Source organism: Mycteria americana, chromosome 6 (assembly GCF_035582795.1).
Source record: "Mycteria americana isolate JAX WOST 10 ecotype Jacksonville Zoo and Gardens chromosome 6, USCA_MyAme_1.0, whole genome shotgun sequence".
Classification (NCBI taxonomy): Eukaryota; Metazoa; Chordata; class Aves; order Ciconiiformes; family Ciconiidae; genus Mycteria; species Mycteria americana.
In genome coordinates, this window is record NC_134370.1 from 14,443,567 (window position 1) to 14,468,084 (window position 24,518).

Consider the following 24,518-nt stretch of genomic DNA (forward strand, 5'->3'; position numbering starts at 1 on the left):
TTGCTTATGGTATGGGAAAAAACTTACTTCTTCCCAGGGCTCATGCAAATCTTTCATTCTGTTCATTTTGTCTGAGCCTGACTGATTTTACCTTCTAAGGTGGGTAAGAGTGCTGATAAGCAAATAAGCAACTCTAATTCCTTGATCTCAGAGAATATCTTTATGCAGTTTTGCTAAAAGGAGAGGTAAATATTATTTTTCTGTGTGCAGTCAGTATGCTTCTGCTACACAGAACATAAAGGCAAAAGTTAACCCTGATTTTGCCTATTTTAAACAGAGGGAGATTAGTCAAACTGATGATACTGGATTATCTCAAGGGTGGTGAAAGACCAAGTCATTTTACAAAAAATCTAGTTCTGGTTGAATTCTGTGGATAAAGAGGCCATATATATAGATTATTTAAAAAAAAAAAAAAGGCAAATTTTAAACCAATCATTTTCACTACCAAAAAGGCAAGTGGTTTTTGTCTTACCCCTGTATTTTTACTACCTTGTCTATATTAATTGATCCTCAATTTTATTCCTGATTTTAAGAAGTCTTTATAACTGTTTAGCATCCAGGTATTGAACAAATGAATTGATAGATGCATTCTGAATAACTTTTTACTTTTTTTTTTTTTTTTTTTTTTTTTATTTGAACAGTGCTTCCATATGGCTTGTGAAGTGAGGAATTATCCACTGAAGGAACGCAGTGAAGAAGAGCTGGAAACTTTGGAGAAAGTTCTCCGGTTAAAGAAGATTGAGACAGCTGATCTTAAGGTACAATCCCTTTGAAGTACTGCGTAAAGGCACTTCAGATCAGGATATTCTGAGTTGGCATCTTAACCCTTCTTTACATAGTTACATTTCTAAGGCCCACTTCCTTGCTGTAGAAATTGTCCAAAAACATTTTAAAAGATAAATTAAGATGAAATGTGTTGTTACTCAGAACAAATGTGTTAGTGTTAAAGACTCACAGAATAGCTGAGGTTAGAAGAGCCCTTTGGAAGTCATCTAGTCCAACCCTCCTAGAGCAATTTACTCGGGGCCGTGTCCAGTCAGGTTTGGAATATCTCCAAGGATGGAAGAATCCATAACCTCTGTGGGCTACCTCTTCCCTTGTTTGACAACCGTCACAGGAAAAGTGTTTTATTATGTTTAAGTTGCATGTCCTGTATTTCGATGTATACCCATTTCCTCTCAATCTGTCAGAGCACCACTGAGAAGAGTCTGGCTCTGTTGTCCTTACTCCCCACCATCAGGTTTTTAAGATCTGCCCCCCCCCCCCCCCCCCCCCCCCCCAAGCCTTCTCCTTGAGGCTAAACAATCCCATCTCTCTCAGCCTGTCCTTGCATGTTAGATGCTTCAAACCCTTACTTGTATTAGTGGCCTGTCACTGGACTTGCTCCAGTGTGCCCATGTCTTTCCTGTACTGGGGAACCTACAAATGGACCCAATGTTCCAGATATGATCATTTCAACTTGTATGATTTTGATCACTGAGCTTAACTGCGGAATATAACCTCTAGAATTTTTTCATACACATGCCACTGGATTGTGTACAAAATTAACACAGTTACCATGTTTGTGATATTCAGGTTCAGAAGAAAAATCTTGAGATTGAGTCTGAGACTGTATTATCGAAGGAAGAAGGAGAGAAGGCAGAAGAAGTAATGGCTGATGATAGTGCATCTTACTGCCTGATTGGAAGTCTGAGCTCTCAGTATGGTGGAGACACATCTATCCTATACCACCAATGGGACTTGCAGACTAGGGAGCAGAAAGTCAATCAGATAGTATTATTGAAGGTGATGTCTTCTTAAATTTGTATTACTGCAGTGATGCTGTCATATCTGTTGGTTCTCACAGCAGTCACAGCCACTGTTAGATTTTGGGCATACTGACACTACAATGGAGAGTTGCACAGGTCTCTGACTTACTGAGTTGAAAGCTGATAAATGCACATAGTGCAGTAGAGAGCACCATGTGGATTTGCCAGCTCATTACCTGGCCAGTTTATTAAGTAGTAAACATGCTACAGAATAGGCTTCTTATGAAGATGATTCACAAGGGTAGAAGTGGTTAAACTACTATAAAGCATTGCCTCCTCAGAGCTCTTCAAGGCTGTAAATGGTAGCAGAGCTCAATGATTATGCATTGTAATACATAAAATCTAGTAGATACACTAGTGTGTTTAAAGTAGATGGGGAAGAAGCACAAAGAGCACTTTTAGATGTAAGCTTGGATGTAATAAGATCTTTCTACGGTATGGCTTTAAAGACTCGCATTATCTATGTAAGTGTAGATATATCTTCAGTGTTCTTGGCCAACGCAGCGAGCTTGCTGAGAGCTAGATGGCTGACTAGACATTGAGCACAGCCTTTTTTCTCCCAGCAACATTCTAGCTTATCTGCCATCCTGCCTTATTACATCCTAACTTATATTATATTATAGTAGAAATCAATGAAATAATCATGGACACAATTTCTTTGTTGAGATCAATTATTTAGGCTAAAGGAAGAATTTATCCACCAAGAATATATGCTTTTATAATCATTATAAGGTCTCAGGTGTTTTAAAAAAAATTAGTTTCCAAAGTTTGTTTATTTAATGGGCACATTTTACTTACATATGTCAGACAGAAAATCACATGAAAGCATATTGAAACTGCAGGTTGCATCACTTAAAAATCAGGAAAGTACATCCTTAACTCTGCCTCCCTGCACCTGTAGTTTACAATCTAGATTTACAGGTCACATGTTTTTTTCTTTGAAGCCCCTTCTTCTTTCAGCTGAAGAGTGCAAAAAACAGCAAATAGAAGGCAGCCTAATTTTTTAATCTAGTTTTTGCAGCAGTATGTTTCTTTCAGAATCTTTGTCAAATGGAATATCTGTAGAAGAAAAGGAATAAAAATTTCTAGGAAAAAAAAAAGAAAAAACAGATAATTTTCCCACCTCCATTAAACTAACCTTGAACTCAGCCCCTATGATTTTCATAGAAGGGCTTTACCAATTTATCTCCCTGTCACGCACAAATACACACATTTAGGATTCTGATGGCTTGAGGAGTGGTGCATAATCATGGATGGATATGACCTGTGCAGTATTGCTGTTTCCTTTTTTGGTATTTCAGGACATCATTTACAAAGTGAAAACTGCTTTTAATAAGGAATTTGACATAGTTGCACGACAAAAGGAGCAGGAGATAGCACGAGTGAAAGAAAGAAACCTGAGGATCCGAGAAATCTTGGCACAACTTGACCTCCAAGTGGAAGTGTGGGAGCCCGCCCTTACAGATGATGAGATACCGGAGCGAGCGCTCACTGTTCAGGATTCAGAGGTCTCTGAAAAATTAATCTTTCTCTTTCACCCACTCAAATACAGTTCTCTAATTCTTCCCATTTCCAGACATTGTTTCTGTACTGAAAAGCCTTAAAACAGATGTGTCTGTGTACTTAAAATCATCTTTTTGACTCTTTTGCTTCCCTTCCCTTTTTAGGGAGAAAGCTTTTAATAAGTCAGTCTGAAATGAATAAAATGTATACAATCTTAATTTATTGCTGTTAAAAGTTTTTAATTGCCCATAAATTCCCCATGTTCCTGACTATAAGATTCAAACCAGGCTTTCAGGGATTACTTCCATAGATAAAGGGTTTCTCTGTTTTCTCTGAGCACCATTTTGAAACTAAGTAGTTTCAAACTAAGTATCTAGGTACTAAAGCATACTTAGTACTGTACTTATGAATTCAATTGATAATTTATAAAGAAACACTATATTTCTTATGCAATATATTCCACTGATCTCATCTGCTCTTTTGGTCAGTCTTTCCCCACTTCTCTCTGCTCTCCCACCAGTCTGTGTTATTCCACTGTCAGAAAAGGTATGCACAAAACACAACTAATATCAACAAAAATGATGGTAGTTTGTATTTTAGCCTTTTTAAATATAGCTTTTGGAGCTGTTCAAAAGAACAGTTTTCTTCTTGAGGAATATTATCATAGAGCAGAGATACAAAAAGCATTAAGAATTAGTATTACACCGTCTTTCCAAATGTTCTTAGTCCGCATGTGATCACGTTTGGAGAAAAGAACCCTGATATGAATCTCATTTTCTTCCTTCAGATTAAAGTTGAAAAATACTTGAATCAACAAGAGAGAGAGAAAGCAGAAATGCTGGTTAAGCTCGAAATGGAAAGACGCCTTGCTACTATGGTACTTAAAGTAGTATCCTTTTTACTGAATAGCCCTTTGTCTCACATTAGGCTTAGTTAGTTAATGCTGCACTGGAATATTCCAGTCATGTAGTATGGGAGAATAAATTTAAAATGGTAGGTAATGATGATATGTGCCTCTTCCCTCTTATTATCGTTTACAATCAGAACTACATAGACCAACTGGGGGAAGAAAAGATTTAGTGTTAGGCTCACAATCTTTAAAAATGTGCTTAGTGGCAATTAAAAATACCGTATCAGATGACTGGAGACTAGATAAATTTCTAAATGCATGCTACTGCTCAATCAAGAGCTTTGTGCTTGATATGTTTATTGACTGAGCAATCTTTGTTCTTCAGGGATAAGACTAGAAGATCCTAATGCTTTCCTCTGGCTTTAAAAATGCATCTGTGAAAAGCCTAAGATGGTTCTGGCCCCAAAAGAGATGCACAATAAGACAGTGACACAACAACTTCCTTCATCCTAGCTTGCCAACTGGCCGGGAGTAGTCTATGCCGATGTACTCTTTCTAAAACTGCCAGAATGGCAGTTCTAGTAAGTTATTTGGTTTAAGAACATCTGCCCACCAGAAAAAACTCGGAGACTTTTAGCGTATTTCACACACACCACTGAAGAGCGTTAATCTACTAGTGACACACAGTATAATCATATGGGTGATCTAGAGGTGAACTACCCTATTGTCGTTCCCCAAACTTCCAATTACTACACTTCCTTTTGTACCCCAAAATATTTTTTGTGGTTGTTCCCAGGACAATGAAAGACTGCGTGCTCTTAATGACATGATGGGTGGAGTGCTAGAAGTCAAAAAGGAAGACATCTTGAAAATGGTGAGCTGTGTTTCTACCATATCATTTAGGTAGCTTGTGGGCTTTTAAGGAAATGTGAAATTCAACTAGTAAATATTTCCAACCTAAGTGATAGAAGAAAGTCAGAGAATTGTAGAATTGCATTATGCCTAGATAGATTCCATAAGAGACCATACACTGGACTTAAAAGAGACCACAAGAGTGCCTGCACATGATTTACCCATCAACACCTGTCCCTATCACGGTGGAATACTATAGGAACATAATCTAGTATTACCATTACAACAACTGTATTGCTGGGGGAAGGGTCCATTATCCCTGACTGTGATCTTACAGAAAAATAGTGTTCCATTTAACTCAGCAAATATAGATAGTACAGTAATAGAGGAAGGAAAGAATGTGAAGGAGTGTGACAGAAAAATGATAGGGCAGACCCAAGTGCTCTCCCTGGAATTGATCTGTTTTGGAAAATTAGGATTCCACTTACAAGTATACATCAGCATGGAGTTAGATTTGGGGTTCTGAAACAGAAAATGTGGCATATCTTGTACCAACAGTAGTATGTTTGAGTACAAAATACTTGTAGTTTACAAGATCCAGTAGTGAATTCCTGTAAGCAAGTGAGGGAGAATAGCACAATATCTATACAGCAAAACTACTGGTGCAAGAAATAGACCAGAGAAACAGAATATATACGTTACTTAAACTTAAGGCTTGTACCTTACTTACCACTAAGAAATACCTTTCATTAAATTTGATATGTACTATAGTTTTTTAGTGTGCTGATGGAGGCTTAATATTGCTTTTGAAGCATATTTGTCTTTAATACTTCCAGGATATTCCTCCACCTCCTTTTATATCCAAGCCTGAGCATGTCTGGAATGATGAAGAAAAGAAAATATTTAGAGAACATGAGAAAAAAGTCAAGGAGCTGAATGAAGAAAAAGAAAAGTATAGAAGGGTAAATTAAAATGAGAAAAGGAGTGGGTTTGTTCACAGTGCTCATGACCAAAGCTTCTGATCTTTATCAGGAGCTACTTCTAAAAATGAATACTAATAAATAGAATAAATGAAGAAGAAAGATCATGTGGCATATTAAATAAGTCCTAGCTTAGACAGTAAAATAAGGCAATCTCTACTTATACCAATTAATACGTGCCAAAACTTGTGATATCTGACAAGAGGTAACTTTCCTTCACAAATGTACCAGTATTCCTAAGATGTTTTTTTTTTTTTAGGTTCCATTCCCAGAGTTGCTATGTCATACACAAATAATACAATTATATTTATCCTTCAAAGTAGTATTTGGACAACATAACTTGGTAGCCTGGCAGCACTCTCCTTCCAACCAAGTAATTTCTGGGACCTTTTGGCTGAAGGATACAGTTCCATATTGTGCATTCTGCAGCATCTGATATACTATATGAGAGCTTCTTTGTTCCTCCAGATGTAATATCACTGCTCTTGTCCTTCCCTTCCCCAGGCACTGGAAAATGAAATGAAGAAACTTGAAACTTCCATCCAGGAAACAACACAAAATTTTGATGAGACTGTATGCAAACTCTCTGAAAGGAAAGTGAAATTAGAAATGGTCATCTATCAGGTATCGCAGAGAGCATTAATTTTTCATCTCTGCCTCTGTTCAGTAGGAATGTTAACATTTTTTATTACGATCTTTTCACAGGAAGAACTCAAAATAGTCAATCTCGTTTATGCTTTACTGTTGAATGAAGAGTTGGACACTAGAGAAGCTGGACTTCATAATTTCCTTATGAAAAAGGAGAAAGAAAAAGTAAGTTATCATTTGGAATGCTGTTCTTAGGAAAAGTGTAATATTTACAACACAGTTTCTCTTGAAGACTGCTCTTTCCAAATAAAAATTTTGCCATAAATGATTTTCTGACAATCTACAGGGTCACTGATTTTTTTTTCAACTTATACAGGTGACATACATTATAAATACATATGTTTTTGAATGGATACTCATCTTCATTCATCTGGAGTTCTTTAGTAAAACTCCGTACATTCAGAAGGGCATGCTGCTATTTGTTTGCTATATATAATATTTTTTAGCATCCAGTATCAAGCTGGAAGCACCAATTATGATGCTTTTATGACAGAAAGATGCACAAAAGAGTGTGTAATGCTATCACATTTTTCAGTGAGGTGTCTAATGTAGGCCAGGGCCACGCTGACTTGTGTTTGCCAGTTGAAAGCGCAGACAGAGGTGGTGTGTGAGTATCTGACCATGGAAGCAGAAAATACCACGGAGTACAAAGTGTTTATAGTCTTATCAACCAATTTAATCTCCTGAAGAGTTTACCTATCCCTATCAAACCATATACAAGTCAACAAAAGACTGGAGAGCATAAGTAGTAGATCTGGATTTCAATACAAGTGCTTACTGCCCACAGTAATAATTTTGAGTGACAGTTCTGATTCCTGTGTGCTGCCAATACCTGTGTGACTCAGGTGATCTAAGTGGTAGTAGTCTGCAGGTTGGTTCTGGCTCTTGGGACAACTATCCCATTTGCCCACTTTGTCTTCGTGGAGCTGTTCCTGAGTCCACAGAGAATATATTCATGCCTCCCCATGTCAGATCTCCTACTTGACCTGTGCAGACCTCTGTGTTTGGAGCTGCAAGCAGCCATTTGTATGTGAGCTACAGGGAGAGGTTCCAAAGTAGGCATCTAGCCCCTACCACTGAATAGGCTGAACTAGTTTTAAATTATCTGAGGCCAAGTGTATACCAGCTTACATTTTTCAAAATACATTTTTTTTAGTTTTCTAAATGTTTCCATTGGTATATCTTTTGGTCCACGCAAACTGCCAAGTATGACAAAACGGTCTCCCCAGCAGAGTATAAGCATTTAACAGCCTCGATAAAACAGATGAGCTTAGTATCCTCACACATAGCAGAACTATGTCATGACAACAGGGAAACTGCATTCTAAAATGAAGAACGCTCCACTGAACAGGATTTGAGAATTTTTGACTGGTCTTGAACAGCATTTGAGAATTTTTGACTGGTCTTACCTGTGATGACATGAAAGGAAGAGGAAATCTCTATGCAAGTGAAAACAAGTATCAACATAGGTCCTTACATTCAAAGTTTAAACAGAAGACTTGTCAGCATTTGTATATCTCTTACACAGATTTCTTACTTTCTTAAGCAGTGGACTAATTTAATTTCGCACCTTCTCACCTTTTAGCAGTATCTACAAGTAACCCCCTGAAGAAGGCATTATACTGTTAGTAAAAATAGCTCACAAGGTTTTCTCTAGAAATAAGAAAGTATCAGCTTCATCAGTGTATATGAAAGGCCATTCAGTGCTTCTGCTGGCTGAGTTTCATTCCTGAAATCTTTTGTTTTTGCTGTAGGTCAAGACTGCAAGAACAATCCAGACTACAAAAAATAAAATTGAAGCTTACATAGACACCTATGAAAATGCAATAGCTGAAGAGAAGGTGAGACTCTCAACAAACACAAGGAGATTCAGAAATTAAGAAGTCAATGCTGTGTCTTAATAATAATAACATACTTCACTGTAAGCATGGGATGAATTCTGGTCAACTTGCTGATCATTGAAATTAAGCAGTAAAGAGTATGTGCGTAGAAGAATTTATTAAATAGTCCAGATTCCCGTGATGCTTGGGAGCGCTTGGAAGAGCACCATATTCTGTATTTCTAAGATATGGGCAGGTTGATGCCTTTTTTTAAAATAACATTGTGGTAACAAGGAAGCTTTCTGGTTTCCTCCTAGAATCTGGAATGTGGTTTTACAAAGGAGTTTGCTGACGTACCTGCCAATCTCCTTGATGAACTTTTCCAACTTTACAAACATCGACCAAAGTAAGATCCCCCCGATTCCATCTGTTTAAATACTAATATTTCTTGTGTGTCAAGAATGAGAATGCTATTTATTTCAATAGTCTAAATTATTTTGATAATCAGTAGACTGCCTGCTTTTTATTGGATAGTTAACAATGGTTGATTTCCTATCATACTAAGGATTGCTATTTTGAGTACTTACGTTTCCTTATTCACCTCACACAATCTATTTTAAATGCAATCTAAATAATCATCAGTTCTCAAAAACATATATTCTTATTTTCTGTAAGATGCAGTCTTACCTATTTGCTCTTTGCAAGAGATTGAGAGTATGAAATGTTCTTAGTTGTTTGTCAGCTTCTTTTATGCAAGAGAAAATAAAAAGTAAATACTGTGTGTACTGTGTATGTGCACTAGGACTCCAATGACAGAAATGCTCCTTGATACCGCTAACCCGTATGGGGATTGTTCAGGCTCAGCTGAAGATTACAAAGATGCACTTGCCCTTTTAATGAAAGCCATGGATGAACTGGATAGTCCTGAGCACATGCCTAAGGGCTTAGACCCGTCTATATGGGAACATTTTTGTCTAGCTAGGCGAAATAAAGTGGAGAGTGAGGAGCTGGTATGTAAAATTCTTTATTTTGTCAGTATACTTCTTGATATCTTCAGGTCTTAAACTTCTGGGGAGTTCAAGTGTGAGGTCAAATGACAATGCAGCATACATAAGCTGCATTTGAGTTTGAAGGTTGCTTCTGGCCACATTCAATTCAGAGTAATAGAAATGTCATCAAGGGAAACCAGTTCTAGTTCTCCTTCAGAGGAAAAATTAGCATATTAATGTGGGTGGATTTGATCAGAATGATTGTGACCTTGATATGGTTTCATTAAAAAAGAAGATAATTTTCCTTTTCTCTATCCATACCAAGAAACTATTAAGGTATTTGATTTCCATCATCTGTTGGAGTCATTCCCTCCTGTTAGCATTCTACATTTGCACCAATGCATTCCTGTATTTTTCTAGAACACCAAGAGCAATTCTTAACAAAGGGTGTTGCTGGAACGTTCTAGCAAGCTGTTTGTTCAGTTTAAAAGCATGAAGGTGTAAATCTGAATTATCCAGAGACAGAGATACAAGACCTTTGACCAAGAGAGAAGGAAATGTGATTTCCCTTCATGTGAACAAACTATGCATAAATGAATAAATTATTTTCTGAGCGGAGTGTAAGGATTGTAATCTCTATGTCTCATGTGCTCTACTGGGGTCCTCAAAATACCAGGCTGCATATTTATACATACATATGTCTTCTTAAGAACTTGTCTTCTCTGTCCTTGAAGAGGCTTGCCCTGACATACTGACAAAGTTGAAAACGTTCAGAATGTCACAATATTGCTCGCTTAGGTGAAATGGAAAGCCCTAACACTGGCAGAGATGCAGGCCTTTCTCCAGAGAAGAATGGATGACAATGAGAAGATTAAGTCAGAAATAGAAGACATTTTCCAAGAACTCACTTGGTAATTTTGTTTCTTTTCCTATGTTCAGCTACATTTTAATACTCCACCAACACAGTACCAAAAGTTACATATAGAATTACACAGCTGTGTTATCCAACACTCTTTTGTCTAGCATTCCTCTAAGAGAAATGAGGTGTTATTGCAGCATATGTGAGCAGGCCAAACCAGTCGTAATCTACCATCTTAAGTAACAACACCAGTAAGGATGGCAGCATGGTCTTCAATGCAAACTGACTACCCCAAAAGCTACATCATACAGTGAATGCCCCAAAGCCTTCAAGGCCATATTTGTGCTAGCTAGCACACTTAAATTTTGCTCATGTAGGGGTAAGATACAGTGATCGCTCCTAATTGCAATATGCTGCTCAGTCACGTGACACCTGATTTCACTGAGCTGCTTGGACCTGCAAGATTTCATTTTTTCATGTACATGACATAATTTTCACATTCATTGTCATTTAGGAACAAACCCCAGGATAAATTATACAAGAAAACAGGTGCTGGCTGGGAGTCTCCTCCATTTCCTTTTCAACTGTTGTTAAGATTTCTGTTCAGTAAGAACACTTTCTCTCAGAATGTCTGCTAGAGTATGTTAAACTGAATCCAATGGTTGAAAACTTCATGTATGGAAACAAGTTGCAAATTCTGTTGTAACTTAGAGCAAATAGAAGACAGGCTGTCAAAGAGTAATCCCTACACTCACCAGTAATAAATATAAACATTTTGAGAATCATGGGACGATTTATATAATCCTGTTGAAATCACTAAACATTGTTTTTGTTTTCTGCCATTTTAGGCTGCAGGAGGAGATGATGAAACTTCAGTTGAATTTGACTGTCCAGTTTTTGCTAAAACAAGGACAGGTGGAATTGGAAAGTACTGAGATCCCAGACTACACTGATGCCATTCTCATTAATAAGAGTGTTATTGAAGAACTGAATTGCTCTATCATGGTAATTTACATTATCTGAAGGAAATGTAAGCTTTTTAAACAAATGTATTGTCCTTCAGGGGCTCTGCTTTTTCTCCAGTTTGACATCTAGTTTCTATTCATTACTACACACCAGTAGGCTCCATTGTAATCTAGAGGCTATTAAGAATTCTGTAATGTCTCTTATCATGATGTAAGGATTGCAATACAGACTGCTTTCTTGATATTTGATCAATACAATTCAGATCAATGAAATGGCAACAGTTTTTAGACACACCATCACTTACACACACTCTGTAAACAGAAAATGCTAATATCCTGGGCACCAGCCCGAAAATTCCCTCAAGGCAAACTTATAGTCATGTTAAGAAGCATTTGAACAGTAGCTTACATTAGGATTTTAAAAATTAATACACTTTTTATGTAAGGTGAAATTGGTGATCATACTTAATCCAGTTTTTTATACTCTCATTAAACATTCTTTTTTTAGGCATTCTAGCTGTACAAAAATTGCTTGTTACTGCTACTGCACAAAGCCTTCAGTAACAACTGCAGAATTGCAGTAACAACTTGCTCTTATGCAGAGCAAGTTTGTATTTTGTAAAGTTAAAATGCCTTTGCATTCTTATAAAAGATAGAAAGATGGAGAGAGATGTTAGTTGTAATTCCCTTCATCTCCTTCTATGATCCAGGGCTGTGGCACAGAGCATAAAAGGGAACAGAATTCCACAAAAGATAACCATTTGGAGCAAAGTCTGGAAAGAGACTGTAGTATAGCATGTTTTCCTTACTAAAATTATAACTTTGAAAGCTTGCCCATCTTGTTGCAAATAATTATTCCATAATCGGTAAAGTGTGTTAATTAAGATTAATCTATTTTTTCAGGCTCAAGGAGAAAAAAAAATTGCTAGCATGGTGGAATGTAAAGACTTCTCTAAAGGGATATTTCAGCTGGAATGGGAACACAAGAAAATGAGAATGCAGATAGAAGATCTGAAACAGAAGGCTCGGGATATTGTAACACTACCTATTTCAAAAGATCGCCAGCTAGTGAGTTACTTTCTCTAATTTATATTTTGACCGCAGAAAATTTTGCTGCCTATACCTGTAAGATCATTTATACCTCTTAAGTCTCTTACTACTACGGAGAAACCTGATGCCTAATAGGTCAACAATTCAGCTTTCAAAGGGAAGTTTTACTCTTGAGATTTATCAGTGATGAAGTTCTTTCAGATGTTCAAGTGTAAACAAAGGCAAAAGTAGCCCTAACTCTTAGTGTTTCAAAATTGGCACCGAGAGTAAGGAATCAGGATTTTGCAGCCACAAGGAAGAGATCTTTTAAATCAAGCACCATAACTTCCTTTTAAGTGAAAGGTCGGATGTGCCCCTATCAGGTATCTCACAGAAACACCATAACTTTTGCTCAGTATACAAAGATTGAGCATTCCTACAGGAGCCTCACTGAGCCCCACTCACTGCCATTTGTTGGCCCAGCAGCAGAACGACAGGGAATTGTTTGCCATGCCTGGCAGGCAAGAGGCAGCAGCTGGCCAGCAAGTCAGCACCACAGCTTTGAACAAGCCTACCTGGCAGGCCAGAAAACATAGGTAAAGCTTGTGGGAAAGAGCCAAGGATACCAGTGGGAGGAGAAGGAAGAAGAGAGGGTTGTAGGGGAAGCCTGAGGGTATTGCAGTACGTAGAGGACTGCCGGGAAAGCTGATGGTTTTGTGCGATGAGGTGGAGGGCATAAAGGTTTGGAGTAAGGGATGTTGGAGGTTGGGTAGGCTGGAGATATTGCAGTGGGGAGAGCTGTAAAGCACAGAGAAAATGAGGAATGTTGGACAGCAGGTAAAGATATTGCAATTCAATCAAAAGATTAAAAGAAAATCCAAAACACATGTTTTGCTCAGGCTTCATTTGTTTTGCTGCTCTCCAAACTGTTTGTTCACTTCTGAATCACAGTCAAGGGACTTCCGTAAGTAATACCAACAAAACAGCTTTCCAAAGAGGTGATGTGACCACACACTGAAAAGTTCTTGTAGCAAATTTATCACCAGAGTGTTGCAGTTAGCTCAAACTTCATTTAAACTGATAAGCAGAACTATTGCCCTTCAGAGAGAGTTAGACTTGCCCATAGCAAAGGCATATACCAGTTTAATCAGAATTTGAATGCTCTGAGGGGCTTGACTTTACTTCACTTTTTGAGTAGAAATGTGGGGTTAGTAGGAAAGACAAGACAACAGAGACCCCAAAAATAGGAACAGAAAGAAAGAAAGATGGCTTAGATAAATGTGTGTAGGCAAATGCGTGAGAAAACCTAGAATGAGGGCTATTAGTGAAGCAGTGAGTGAAAGCAGTTTAGTGCTGTAGGCAAGGAGCCTGCTGGGTCTTTCCCAGTTCTCCTCTTCTAACTAGAGCAGTCCACAAAATTTTACCTGTCACTTTGGTGGAACAGTACTCTGGAAGGATTAATCTACATCTACAGAAACCTGCTTACTGCCCATTATGGGCCATACAACCTGTTTTACCATTTGTCATTTGATGAAGAGATATTTTAGTAGCAGTGTGCCCAAGAAAAAGTCTTTAATAAATTCTCTGAAACCTTAATTACTCTGCAGATATAAGAACAATGAAAGAAGCAAGAATTACTAGGAAGCCACTTGGCAGAAAATAATAACTTTTTTCTCTGGCCTAAAGACAGACTATAGCACTTTGGCCTCCAGCTGTGTTAGCTTAGACTACCTTATAAGCAAAAGTATAGCTTGGGTTTTTTGACAACCTCACAACAAATTTGCTTGGTCTTTGTTTCCATTAACACGTAATAGATAACATTCTTTTTAACAGCTGTACAGTCTAGTATTCACACAGCATCCAAGAATATCTTTACTATGTCCATTTATGATCACTATTAAGCCTTTCCACTGTGTAGAATTCTAGTTTTTTCAGTTTCACATAGTATGATTGTCTTTACAGAAGAGTGGAATTTTTGAGAACAAACAGGCCTAATAAGATGGTTTCTTTCTGGTTTTAATTCTTCAGTTCCTAACTGTGCTGAACTATGACAACCGCATCGCCCACCACATTTCAGTGATGGAGCAGACTCTTGGCATCATGGATAAGGTAAAACTTAAGTGAACCACCACACTGGAGAGACACATCCTTAGCTTAAATGCAACTCCTCTCCTTCATTAGCAAGAGGTGTTTGTAAGGAATGACTGCAACTGATGTAGGCGTACTAACTCTTCAGCTAACTCAAGGACTGTTGGAGCATAGCCATAACAGCACTCACAGATGAATATAGATATCTATGTATTTATTCATCCATCTGGCTTTCAATAGTTTGTTCAACTTGTGCTGAGCTGTCTACAGCAGCAGTTCTCTAAAGTCTTTGGAAGCAGTCATCATACATTGACAGCTGTATAGATCAACACTACGGAGAGAAATCTACTTGGTCTGTTACTGGAATTAAATGCTTTCCTTCCTGAACATCTGAACGCAGATCTGCTTATCACTTCTTACACAGCATTGCCTATAAACATCACTCTTCCATTTCTAATGAAGCATTCTTCCAGTCTTCACTGCTTAATGTTTCTTTCCAGGAGCAGCCTGTTCATAATATCACTCCTCCCCTATATTCAAAATAACACCAACAAAACAATCTGATTTGCTGGCTCCCTCATCTATTTCAACATTTAAATTATGATTATGCTTTTTTTTAAGTGATTCCACTGGATTTTCTCCAGGTTGCTCTAGCTGGCATCAGCCTCCTCTTCCTCTTCAATCTTTAGTATTTTGTCCCTTTACAGGCCATCTGACAGCTTCAGCACAACAACCCTTTCTTCAGCAGCTCCTAGCAGCCAAGAGAGTGTTCTCAACTCACTGATTCCATTGACTTCCTTTTCTCCCTTTGCCTTTCAAGTTTTATATTTAATATATCTCTCTCCCCGACCCATACCTCGTTGTTCCTTGTCCGCTACTTATATTAGAACTCCATAAAGCATACGGGAATACAGTGTGTGTGAAAGACACTATACGAAGTAAAGCTAGAATGTGCTACTAGTCAAATCAAAATACATTAAAGTTTATTGAGCTACAGTGCAGTTATTAAGAGTATAAGTTTCCATCAAAAGTTTGTCTGAACAGCTTTTGTATAAGCTCATATATTTGCTTTATTCATTTGGAAATGGACAGCTGCACAAGAAGAATGTGAAAAACCGCCAGAAAAGAATTAAAGAGCTGGAGAAGTGCATCAGTTTGAAAAAGCAAACAAACTACGAGCTCAGCCTGGAGCTGAAAGAAATGCTTGTGTCTGTTTCAGAAAGGAGGCATATCTTTGAGGCAGCCGGTGAGTCACAGTAATGCACTTTAAGTCACAAGCAAAAAACATTCAGAAAATATCTCCAAGGCTAGACAGTCTTGTTCTCCATCAGCATCAGCTAAGGGGCAAGGAGCACCAGTTTATTACTGTATGTGCAAAATTAGGAGTGCCCTTTCTACCACAACAATTTAACATCATTTACTTAAGAGCATACCTAGAGATTGTTGCTCTTGTAACCAAAGTTGACTAAATTACTGAAACTAAGTCAAAATGTTATAGTCATTAATACCTTCATTAGACAACTTTCATTCTTTCTCAGAACTGTTCAACCTACTTCTTCCCACTCATTCAAGGGAACAGAGGAAGTAACATGAAGCTGAGAAGGGTATTCACTATTAGGAACACTGGAGAGATCTTTCTACTAGTAAAACAGTTAGAGATTTTCAGAACAGTGGGTACTTGCTAGAAACTAAAGGAAGCATGCCTAGTGCCTTTTTGAAATTTTTTGCTTTATTCAGTACTAAAAAGACTCTTAAGCCCAACTGTGAGCCTTTTTTAAAATGCTTGCCTATTTTATACAGAACTTGGAATAACCTCAGTACAGGTCCAATATAAATATAAGCTATGCATCCCCAACAAGTACAGGCTAACCCTTATATCTTGTTTTATGCAGACACACAGCACGTTTCCGAAAAGATTGCAAAGCAGCGTTACGGAGAGATTTTGAAGCAGAAACACCTACGGGGTCTTGTAAAGGAACAGGAAGAACAGTTTGAAATTCTTCAGGCAGAAGTTGAAAGACTGAGATCAAGAACATTTCCTATTCTTTAAAAACCAGAGTCCAGGTAGATGCATAATATTATGGTCTCGTCTAAGAAAAAGAGCTTGGACATCTACCTTTTCTCCCTGGACTTTTCTTTCCACAAATGATTTCTTCTGTAATTTCTTTAAAAAATAACTTCAGTTTGAAAGATGCATGGTTTTCTGTTTTGTACATTTTAGACCTAGTCTTATCCCCATTATACTTCAGTTCATGAGATGTATTTCTGTTGTTTTGGTTATATAAACCATATAGCTCATTAGAGAAAACAAGGGGTACAAGAAATTGTAGACTGATAGAAGAATAGGTGTATTTGTATATCCTTAGTCTGCAATATGCAATTGTAGGACATTTTGAAGGTGAAGTACTGCAAGAAATCCGTTAATTTGCATCTGCTGAAATTCATGTCCATGGCTTTGACTTCATTTTGCTTTTTACAATATAGTTACACCTGTGATGGCACAGGTGGCTGAGAAGATGAAGGTATCCTTCAGCATGACCATGTGTGCTACTTGGCCCAGTCCTGAAAGCTGCTGCTGCTTATGATAGCATCATTACCCACAGCCACCAGTAGCTGTGGCTGCTGCCACTGGCAGAATCACAGGAAAACCAGGTTTGGAAGCATCTGGCCTCCTGAAATAGTTGCTGCTATCTCCCATCCCTTCACATTGATATGCATTTTATTCTCCTGCCACATCTCTCCAAGACAGCTAAGAAAGATAAAGAACCCTTGATAAAATTAACCACTGCTGGAGTAGGATCTACCTACTCAGGCATTCTCACCGATTTTTATTTCCCTCTTCCATGGTATGCGTTGATTCTTCTCCTCCTTTCATAAATTCACATAAAATCTACACTCATTCCAGTGTGAGAGCATTAATTGCTTTGATACAAACGTAGAATTTTGTTAAACTAAGGTAAGGAAAACTACTTCTGTTGTGATCTTGTACACCACCTCCTTTTTTGCTTTATCGTCTCTAACTGGGGTCTGTAGGATTCTAATTACATCTCCTTTCTTCCTGCTGAAACCTCCCTAGAAGTAACAGAGTTACAGATTTGCCAAGGATCTCAGGGAAGAGAACCACCCCCTTCACCAGGCACCATCATCTTTTTTTATTAACCTAAAGAGGCAGAAGAAATATAGTGTCTTAATACTCAAAATGTGATTAGCAATGAAGGTTGTTCTTCATTAATTCTCTGTGGACAGCAACATTCAGTATTCTTAAGAGTAAGTTGTGGGTACAGATTTAAGTCTAATGAGCCCCACCAATGTTAAAAGGGTCTGTATGATCTTTCATTTTCATTCCCTTGAGATATGCAAGAAATTACTCCCTTATTAAAGAAACAGGAAAAGCCACCTATAAACAAAACAGTTAAGGTACAACCAACAAGGAATGTGATCTCATATAAAACAATATTCATAGCAGGGAGAGCTGTATAGTAGTTAAGATTTATATATTGTTACACTTGACAAGCGATGATTTTAAGGAGAAAAGCAGACAGAAGTCACCACACTATATGCATAGGCCATCATAAGAAAATAAGCAATTTCAAGTTAAGATTAAAAAAAATTTTTAAAGAGACAATATTTATTGGAGGATAAATGAAATGCTGAAGTTTTATTCAGCTTTATGATGCTGTATTTGAAGCACTCCCATTAGACAAGGCCTTGTTTTTCTTATTTATTTGAAGAGAGGAAACACCTTGGCTCTCACATGAAATAGTAGACAGATGTTGGTTGCAATTTTCTTGCCTTCCCTTCTATTATCTCAGGCTGTGGCAGAATGCTTAAGAGACAGCTTCCCTGAAGACAACTATCTGGACCAGTATCTGAAAGTGATCGCATTATGGCACAGTTCCCTCAGTAATAATTAAAGCTATGGACATCATCTCATTGCAGTTTCAGAATATTAACGTCAAAATTAGTTATCTTTATTTAACTCACAAAATGCTGTCATTCACTGACTGGCAGCTGGAAGACATTTGTAAAATGGGGATGTATGTATGAACAAAGAACTTAACTCTTCCCCATCTGAACATCAACAGAAATGACAATTAATTTGAGTTCATTATTTCAAGACAAGTAACCATGCAAAGACTAATCAAAGAACGGACTGCCTTCTATCTGTTCAAGTATGACTTGATTTCATTTTATTTTTATTAAATAACTATTCACTGATCAAGTTATTGAGCCAGGTTTTCCAAAACAGCATGAGTTTGATCTTTTCCATTAAGTAATGCCTTTTACAATGCCTACTGTATCTAAGTACATAGCTTTACAAGTATCTCCTGAGAAAACCTCCTAGCCTCAAAGCATGAAGTCCACTGTCTGATCAACACTTCTTATGTGATCAGAATTCATTCAGTCTTTTCTGCTTATGCCTGTGTTTAATTGAAAGCTTTGCACCTGTAGATTATGCATCTACAAAATCTTCTTCTGTTCTGCTGTAGTGCAGTAACTGGTCTTCTAATCCAAAAGTATCTATCAGCTGAGCGAGACTCACTTTCTTGCCATCTGCAGAAAAGGCTGACTGTAGTTCATATAGCATCAGCTGGGTACTACTTCTCCACTTCACTATCAAAGCCTGCAGTTCAGACAGGTTGTTCTGAAATTGGGACAAAACAAAAGAAGTTGTCATTGGCTGAAATGTGGGGTTTTTGATACCCTGCAGATTTATTTTTATAAAACGCCTTAACCCAAGACAATACACAAACACCACACAAAAAGCAAGTCACTGTTGTGCTTAAATCAATAAATGAGGGTTACACTATGAATTCTACTTCAAAGAATGACTTAAAAGTGCTTTTTCAGAGGTTTGCCTCACCTTAGATCGGTACATCTTAACCAGTTTGAGCCTTCGAAGTAGCTCTTCCTTCTCTTGCACTTGTTTCACCAGCCTTACTTTTTCTTCCAGGGACTGTTGCTGACTAAGATTAGCCTGCAGCACGTGAGAATTCTCTGCTGATCCACAGAGATCATTTTCCTGTAAGGGATTTTTGAAACATGTATGTCCAGTGCTATTTCTTTCCAGGTTTTCAGAACCATCTTGCAATCTGGAACAATCTGTACTTGTCTTTGGCAGGCACCCTTTGTCAGCATCAGCACAGTCTTTTTCTTCAGTGTCTATTTTGAGCCGCTTTGCCACTGTAAAATTAGAATTAAATGAACGTCTTGTTTTCCTTAATCGCTCCTTCAGAGCTGCACTCAGTGTCTAAAGAAAAAAAACAAACAAAAAACCAGAAGGATCAGAATAATCTAATCTTTTGATCAAATTTCAAAGAACTGTTTACCCTGCTTATTATTTACATAGAATATGTCATAGATGTAAAGATCACTGTAAAGCCAGACTTCCTAATTCTCACTATAGCTTTGTATGTTTCACAAACATAACAAAGTTAACTTCTTCCTTTCACATATGTTTGCACACAAAGCCGCAAGATATGGAAAGATGTACCTCCACATTTTCTAGGAGCAAATCCTGTATTCCAAACCTACTCATCCAGTCTTTGTGCAGAAGATATACAGCATATTTCAACTTGGCTTATTTTATTCCATCATGTTCAATTTCCCCCTCTAGTGTAATGGAGATAAGGGATGGGAGTTTTTTTGCTGATCCATCCCATCAGACATACACTTTCTGTATTAGCACTAGTATAAAACATCTGTATCCTACTTGAGAGTATTAGAAATGATCTGTATAATTTTGACTTGTTCATGCTTTGAGACCCTTCACTGATAAGCATCTAAAAAGTGATTTTTTTCTTCAAAAGAAGTTAACTTTTTTTTTAATAATCTGTGTCTAACATTTTCACCTGTGAAAATATACTAAAATATGGGGGAGGGGGATTAGTTAAGGAACACTTGCAGGCTAGCCCTATCCTGCACAGGTCCAGATGCTGAGCATGACAGCATCACCATAACGCATGCTAGGATGGACACCAAAGTAGAGCCCAGCATTATGGATATTATACAAACTGAAAGCAGCATACTTGTTCAAGTGCAAGCAGAAGTCACAGAAAGTCATTCTGCATACACAGCAACCCAGAAAACCACAATTTGAGAAAACTGAAGATGACATAAAAAAACCCCAAAACAACAACAAAAACCACCACAAACCCTAAATAGTATTTAAATTTATTAGTATGGCATTTTGGGTACGCTGCTCCATCATTTTGTATTCACAGCAAACATCTGCATATTCAGAGCAAAGTATACCAAGCACGTTCCTCACCTGGACAACCTTGTAGCTATAGGTATAAGCAGCTACCTATCTTTAGCCTTCCAGCGAACAGTATCTCAGTGACTTCCAACTACTTGATGATTTCACAAGCATTTTTGTTACTATGAAGAGTCACACTACTGGAAAAACAAATAAGTTTTCATACCTGTTTCCCTGAACTAGTCCCTTGTGGAGCTGCTCTCCCAGAATCCTTTGGAGTATTGCACAAAGATGTCAATTTATCAAACACTGGTTCCTCCATCTCGAGATGGATAGCAGTTTCTGTTAGACAGAATGAATTGTATGGTGCCATTTTCACCTGATTATAATGAGCCACATGGCTGCAGAAATGAGTAAAAAGCTCTAATAAGAAATACTGAGGCTTATTTTCTAATTCTTGAATTCAAAAAGACATCTGCATAAGCTACACAACTGTTTCATGTGCTAAGTAGCATCTTGCTTTGTGAATGGCTTTTCTTCAAGAGGATGAATGACGCTATTAGCTGGTATAAAGTATCTTACTATGAATTTTGTGTATTATTTTTCCCTCGCTCATAAAGCTCAGTGGAATTTTTTCTTAAAAAGATGAAAAATTTTATAAAAAGTCTTACAGATATTCTCCATTATAATTTTTTTTTCTATCTGATATACTCTTTCAAGTATTAAAAAGGAGCAAGACAACTTATGAAGCAATTGAACCCATTATAGTATGCATATGAATCCAAGGTCAGATCCTGCAACATTGAACTCATTAAAAAAAGCTCACTCCAAACAAACTGCATTTTCTTAGCCTGAATGACCCCTTGCTGCTTGTCTAACTCAAAGGAATAATTCTTACTAAGCCAGGTTGTGAAGAACCTGTCCTTTCATTTAACTGCATCCAAGTAGTGATAAAAGGATTGTTGGGAGCCACAAGATTTTTATTGTCCAGGTGTATGAACAATTAATCATTTCTATAAAACAAAATAATTGGGTACCCAGGTCTGTGAAAATAATCCACTGTCTCATTTGATCCTTCTGGGGATGCTGCGTAAAAAAGTAATTACTCACACAAGTAGAATTTTAGATTAAAAGTAGGCAGGCCCAGTTTGCTCAGAAAAGCACCTTAATTAAAATGGTAAGTCATACCTCTCAGCAGGTACCAATTTTAAATTGATTTGGCAATGTTTAACTTAGTTTAGCACTTATGAACCACTTGCTAATCACCAAAATGCAGCTGGGAAATTGTCAGCTACACCTCTGTTTACCTGCAAATTGCAATTAGGAGTTTCAAAACAGAAGCCTCTTAAAATTAAAATCCTGCAATCAAGTCACTAGGCAACACAAGACTGGCACAAGGGGCTTCCTCTTTGGAGATGAAACATACCAAAGCTTCAGCATGCTGAAGCCTTACTAACCCAGCAACCCTGGTCTTCCTGGCTCTATACCAAAGGACACAGGTCCTCATTTATCTTACAAGTCAACATTCCCCCTAGTTGTTCAAAATTCAACTTATGGTATTCTATTAGAAAAATCCAGACTTTAGTAAATAAAGTCTACTTAATTGGGTATTTTAGCAATCTATCAATTAAACAGGAAACCCACAGCACCCATTAAATATAATGCAAGTTATCACTATTATTTCTTAATGTAAGCAAGAGCCTAGAAAAAGCATCATCATGCCTTCGTATACAGTATGTCACAAATATGTAATAAATCTTACTAAGCAGCAAAATAAATTCAAGCCCAAGAGCTACCTTCAACAGACTTGTTCAACTCTTTCAAAATAAATCCTGTGACTCTCTGCCTTTACGTTCTAATACAGATTATTTGTCTTCAAATGACCATGACCACAATGAATACTTTTTCTAGTGGTTCACTAATGCTGTTACTTTAGCTCTCTGTTTGGCAGCACATTCACATACATCTCCTGCACTCTTAAATCCTTCCCCAAGATCTCAGCCTAAGAATTCTTTGCATTTTCAAACAGTGATGCTATTTATGACACAGAAAAATAATTCTGTCCTGCAAGTAAGGAAACCTTGGGCTAGAACAGGAGAAGACAATTTTCCATTTCAGTACTTACTCGATTATGCACTTTGGGTAAGTCTCTAATGCTACCTACCTCAGTTTTCCTGCTTATAGCTACATTATGTAACAGCACTCACTCCTTTTACGTTCTCCTCTCACCAACCGAAGGCTCTGTTAACACTCAGTAACAATTTTTCCCTAGCTAGTTTTCCACCCTACGGAGAAGCAGAAAGAAGCCACAGATGCAAGGAGCTCTTTCTGAGGCGACGCACCCTGAAGGGCCAAGAGGCACCCCAGAAACAGAGCACAACAGAGACCCGCAGCGCAATCACAGTCCGAGCCAGAGGCTGCTCACGCCGTGGAGCGAGGGGAAGCCCCTCACGGAGCACAAGGCCCTCAGCCCGCCCTTAGGAGCCAGCTGGGCCAGGACACGGGGTGGGGGCCAAGGAAGGAAACAGCCCTGGGGTCCCTCTCCCCTCCCTCCTCTACACCAACACCGCTAAGCCGTGGAGAACAGAACCCGCTCCCCTCAGACACCAGGGAAAGGAAAGAGCCCTTCCCGAGACCGCCAGCACCTCATCAGCCTCAGCGCTTCAATTTCCCGCTTCCGGGGGAAGGGGACGGGGCGAGTGGGGCGTCGGCAGTGCGCCTGCGCGGGCGTGTGGCGTGGTGTGTAGCCGGCGCAGGCCGCTTTGCGCCTGCGCGCAGTGGGAGGCCGTGTGGGGCTGTGGTGTGGGCGGGCGCGCGAAGCTTGTTCCTGCGGTCGGGCGGGTGGTAAATGAGGGACAGGGCACTGCTGCCGCAAAGGTGCCGGGCAGAGCAGGGCTTGTGGAGCGCCCAGTGCGGGGCATCCCTGGGAACCTCGCACACCCTTCTGTTGCAGCTGGGCATGCAGGGCCATGCTGTGTCCCTTAGGCCAACGTGGGCCTGCCACGCCATGGCTGGGGTCTTGCTCAAGGCCAGGTGCCATCCTGCTGCAAGTGTCCCCGTGCCAGGGATTGGGGCTCCAGCCTCAACGTAGGGCACTCCCTGCCATGAGTGGCAGGGCAGGCCCAGGCCCAGCCTTTCAGCACAGCTCAAGGAACCGCAACTCTCCACCTCAAGCCACCCATCACCTCTACCTCAGGCACTAGAAGGGGAAAAACTGTACCCGAGGAACGCACTGGGAGACGTGTGATCTGAACAGCTCTGTCCCGGTTGTGAGGGAAGGAGAAAAGTGAAAATGAAGAAACTTGACTGGAAAAACAGGCAGGTAGATTTTGGTTGTGACAAGGAGCAGCCCCAGCTGTAGTTACAGTTACACAGTTTAGAGCAGGATTAGAGGGTGCCCTGACGCTAAAAGGTGCTGCTGAAGCAGGCATAATTTTCATGTCTTTCTCAGCAAAATTCCCTTCCATGCTGCAGACCTGGTTTTCCCATGTGGATTTACGTTTCTCAAAACTGATTGTACAAAATGTTTTTCCAATAGAACTGTCAGGACTGAGATAATGAGCTGCGGAAGCCATAATGGCGATAGCTCCCAGCCTGCTGCATGTGGATGAGGTATCAGTGGTTCCTCCAGCACTGTCCACAGCAGAACTGCACCATGTTGGGCATCAGGGCCTCACACAGGTGTGCTGAGTGTTGCACATGGAATATATGCACCCGCACACTCTTGCTAGATCATGCCCTTAATTTGTGTAGCAGAAATGCATTAATTTCCTGCCTGGTTCCTCCTCACAACCACAGTTGAGGATGCTCAATTTTCTCTTCGCCTTGCGTAAACTTCCATCTGTATTGAGACAAGATACACTCTTGCACTGAGAGGTGAGTAAGTACTGAGTGTCGGTGTGATAATATGTTAGCAGTTGCAGTGCTT

General features: G+C 38.9%; 2 protein-coding genes across 5 annotated transcripts in view; one reads left to right on the forward strand and one right to left on the reverse strand.

Annotated features, from left to right (window-relative positions):
• The window catches only part of CFAP43 (cilia and flagella associated protein 43), a 49,847-nt gene extending 32,767 nt beyond the window's left edge, over positions 1–17,080 (forward strand). Inside the window, exons 23-39 of the mRNA XM_075506581.1 lie at positions 642–758; positions 1,576–1,785; positions 3,110–3,316; positions 4,099–4,188; positions 4,958–5,035; positions 5,850–5,975; positions 6,498–6,617; positions 6,699–6,806; positions 8,396–8,482; positions 8,779–8,867; positions 9,264–9,471; positions 10,249–10,361; positions 11,158–11,314; positions 12,178–12,342; positions 14,332–14,412; positions 15,484–15,637; positions 16,284–17,080. Coding sequence (XP_075362696.1) covers positions 642–758; positions 1,576–1,785; positions 3,110–3,316; positions 4,099–4,188; positions 4,958–5,035; positions 5,850–5,975; positions 6,498–6,617; positions 6,699–6,806; positions 8,396–8,482; positions 8,779–8,867; positions 9,264–9,471; positions 10,249–10,361; positions 11,158–11,314; positions 12,178–12,342; positions 14,332–14,412; positions 15,484–15,637; positions 16,284–16,441 — 2,268 coding nt within the window. The 3' untranslated portion in view covers positions 16,442–17,080. The remainder of the gene's footprint in view (positions 1–641; positions 759–1,575; positions 1,786–3,109; positions 3,317–4,098; positions 4,189–4,957; positions 5,036–5,849; positions 5,976–6,497; positions 6,618–6,698; positions 6,807–8,395; positions 8,483–8,778; positions 8,868–9,263; positions 9,472–10,248; positions 10,362–11,157; positions 11,315–12,177; positions 12,343–14,331; positions 14,413–15,483; positions 15,638–16,283) is intronic.
• Positions 17,081–18,080: 1,000 nt separating this feature from the next.
• SFR1 (SWI5 dependent homologous recombination repair protein 1) lies at positions 18,081–22,896 on the reverse strand. 4 transcript variants are annotated; one of them, XM_075504607.1, is made up of 4 exons: positions 22,798–22,896; positions 20,817–20,932; positions 19,256–19,642; positions 18,081–19,036 (listed from the first exon to the last, which is right to left on the reverse strand). In XM_075504607.1, exons 2-4 carry the CDS (start codon positions 20,910–20,912, stop codon positions 18,845–18,847), a joined length of 675 nt encoding a protein of 224 aa, XP_075360722.1. In that variant the 5' UTR covers positions 20,913–20,932; positions 22,798–22,896; the 3' UTR covers positions 18,081–18,844. The 4 variants fall into 4 exon arrangements, with proteins under 4 accessions (XP_075360722.1, XP_075360721.1, XP_075360719.1 ...); XM_075504606.1 differs by having other exon boundaries at positions 22,755–22,890; XM_075504604.1 differs by having other exon boundaries at positions 22,716–22,890.
• Between the last annotated feature and the right edge of the window lie 1,622 nt (positions 22,897–24,518).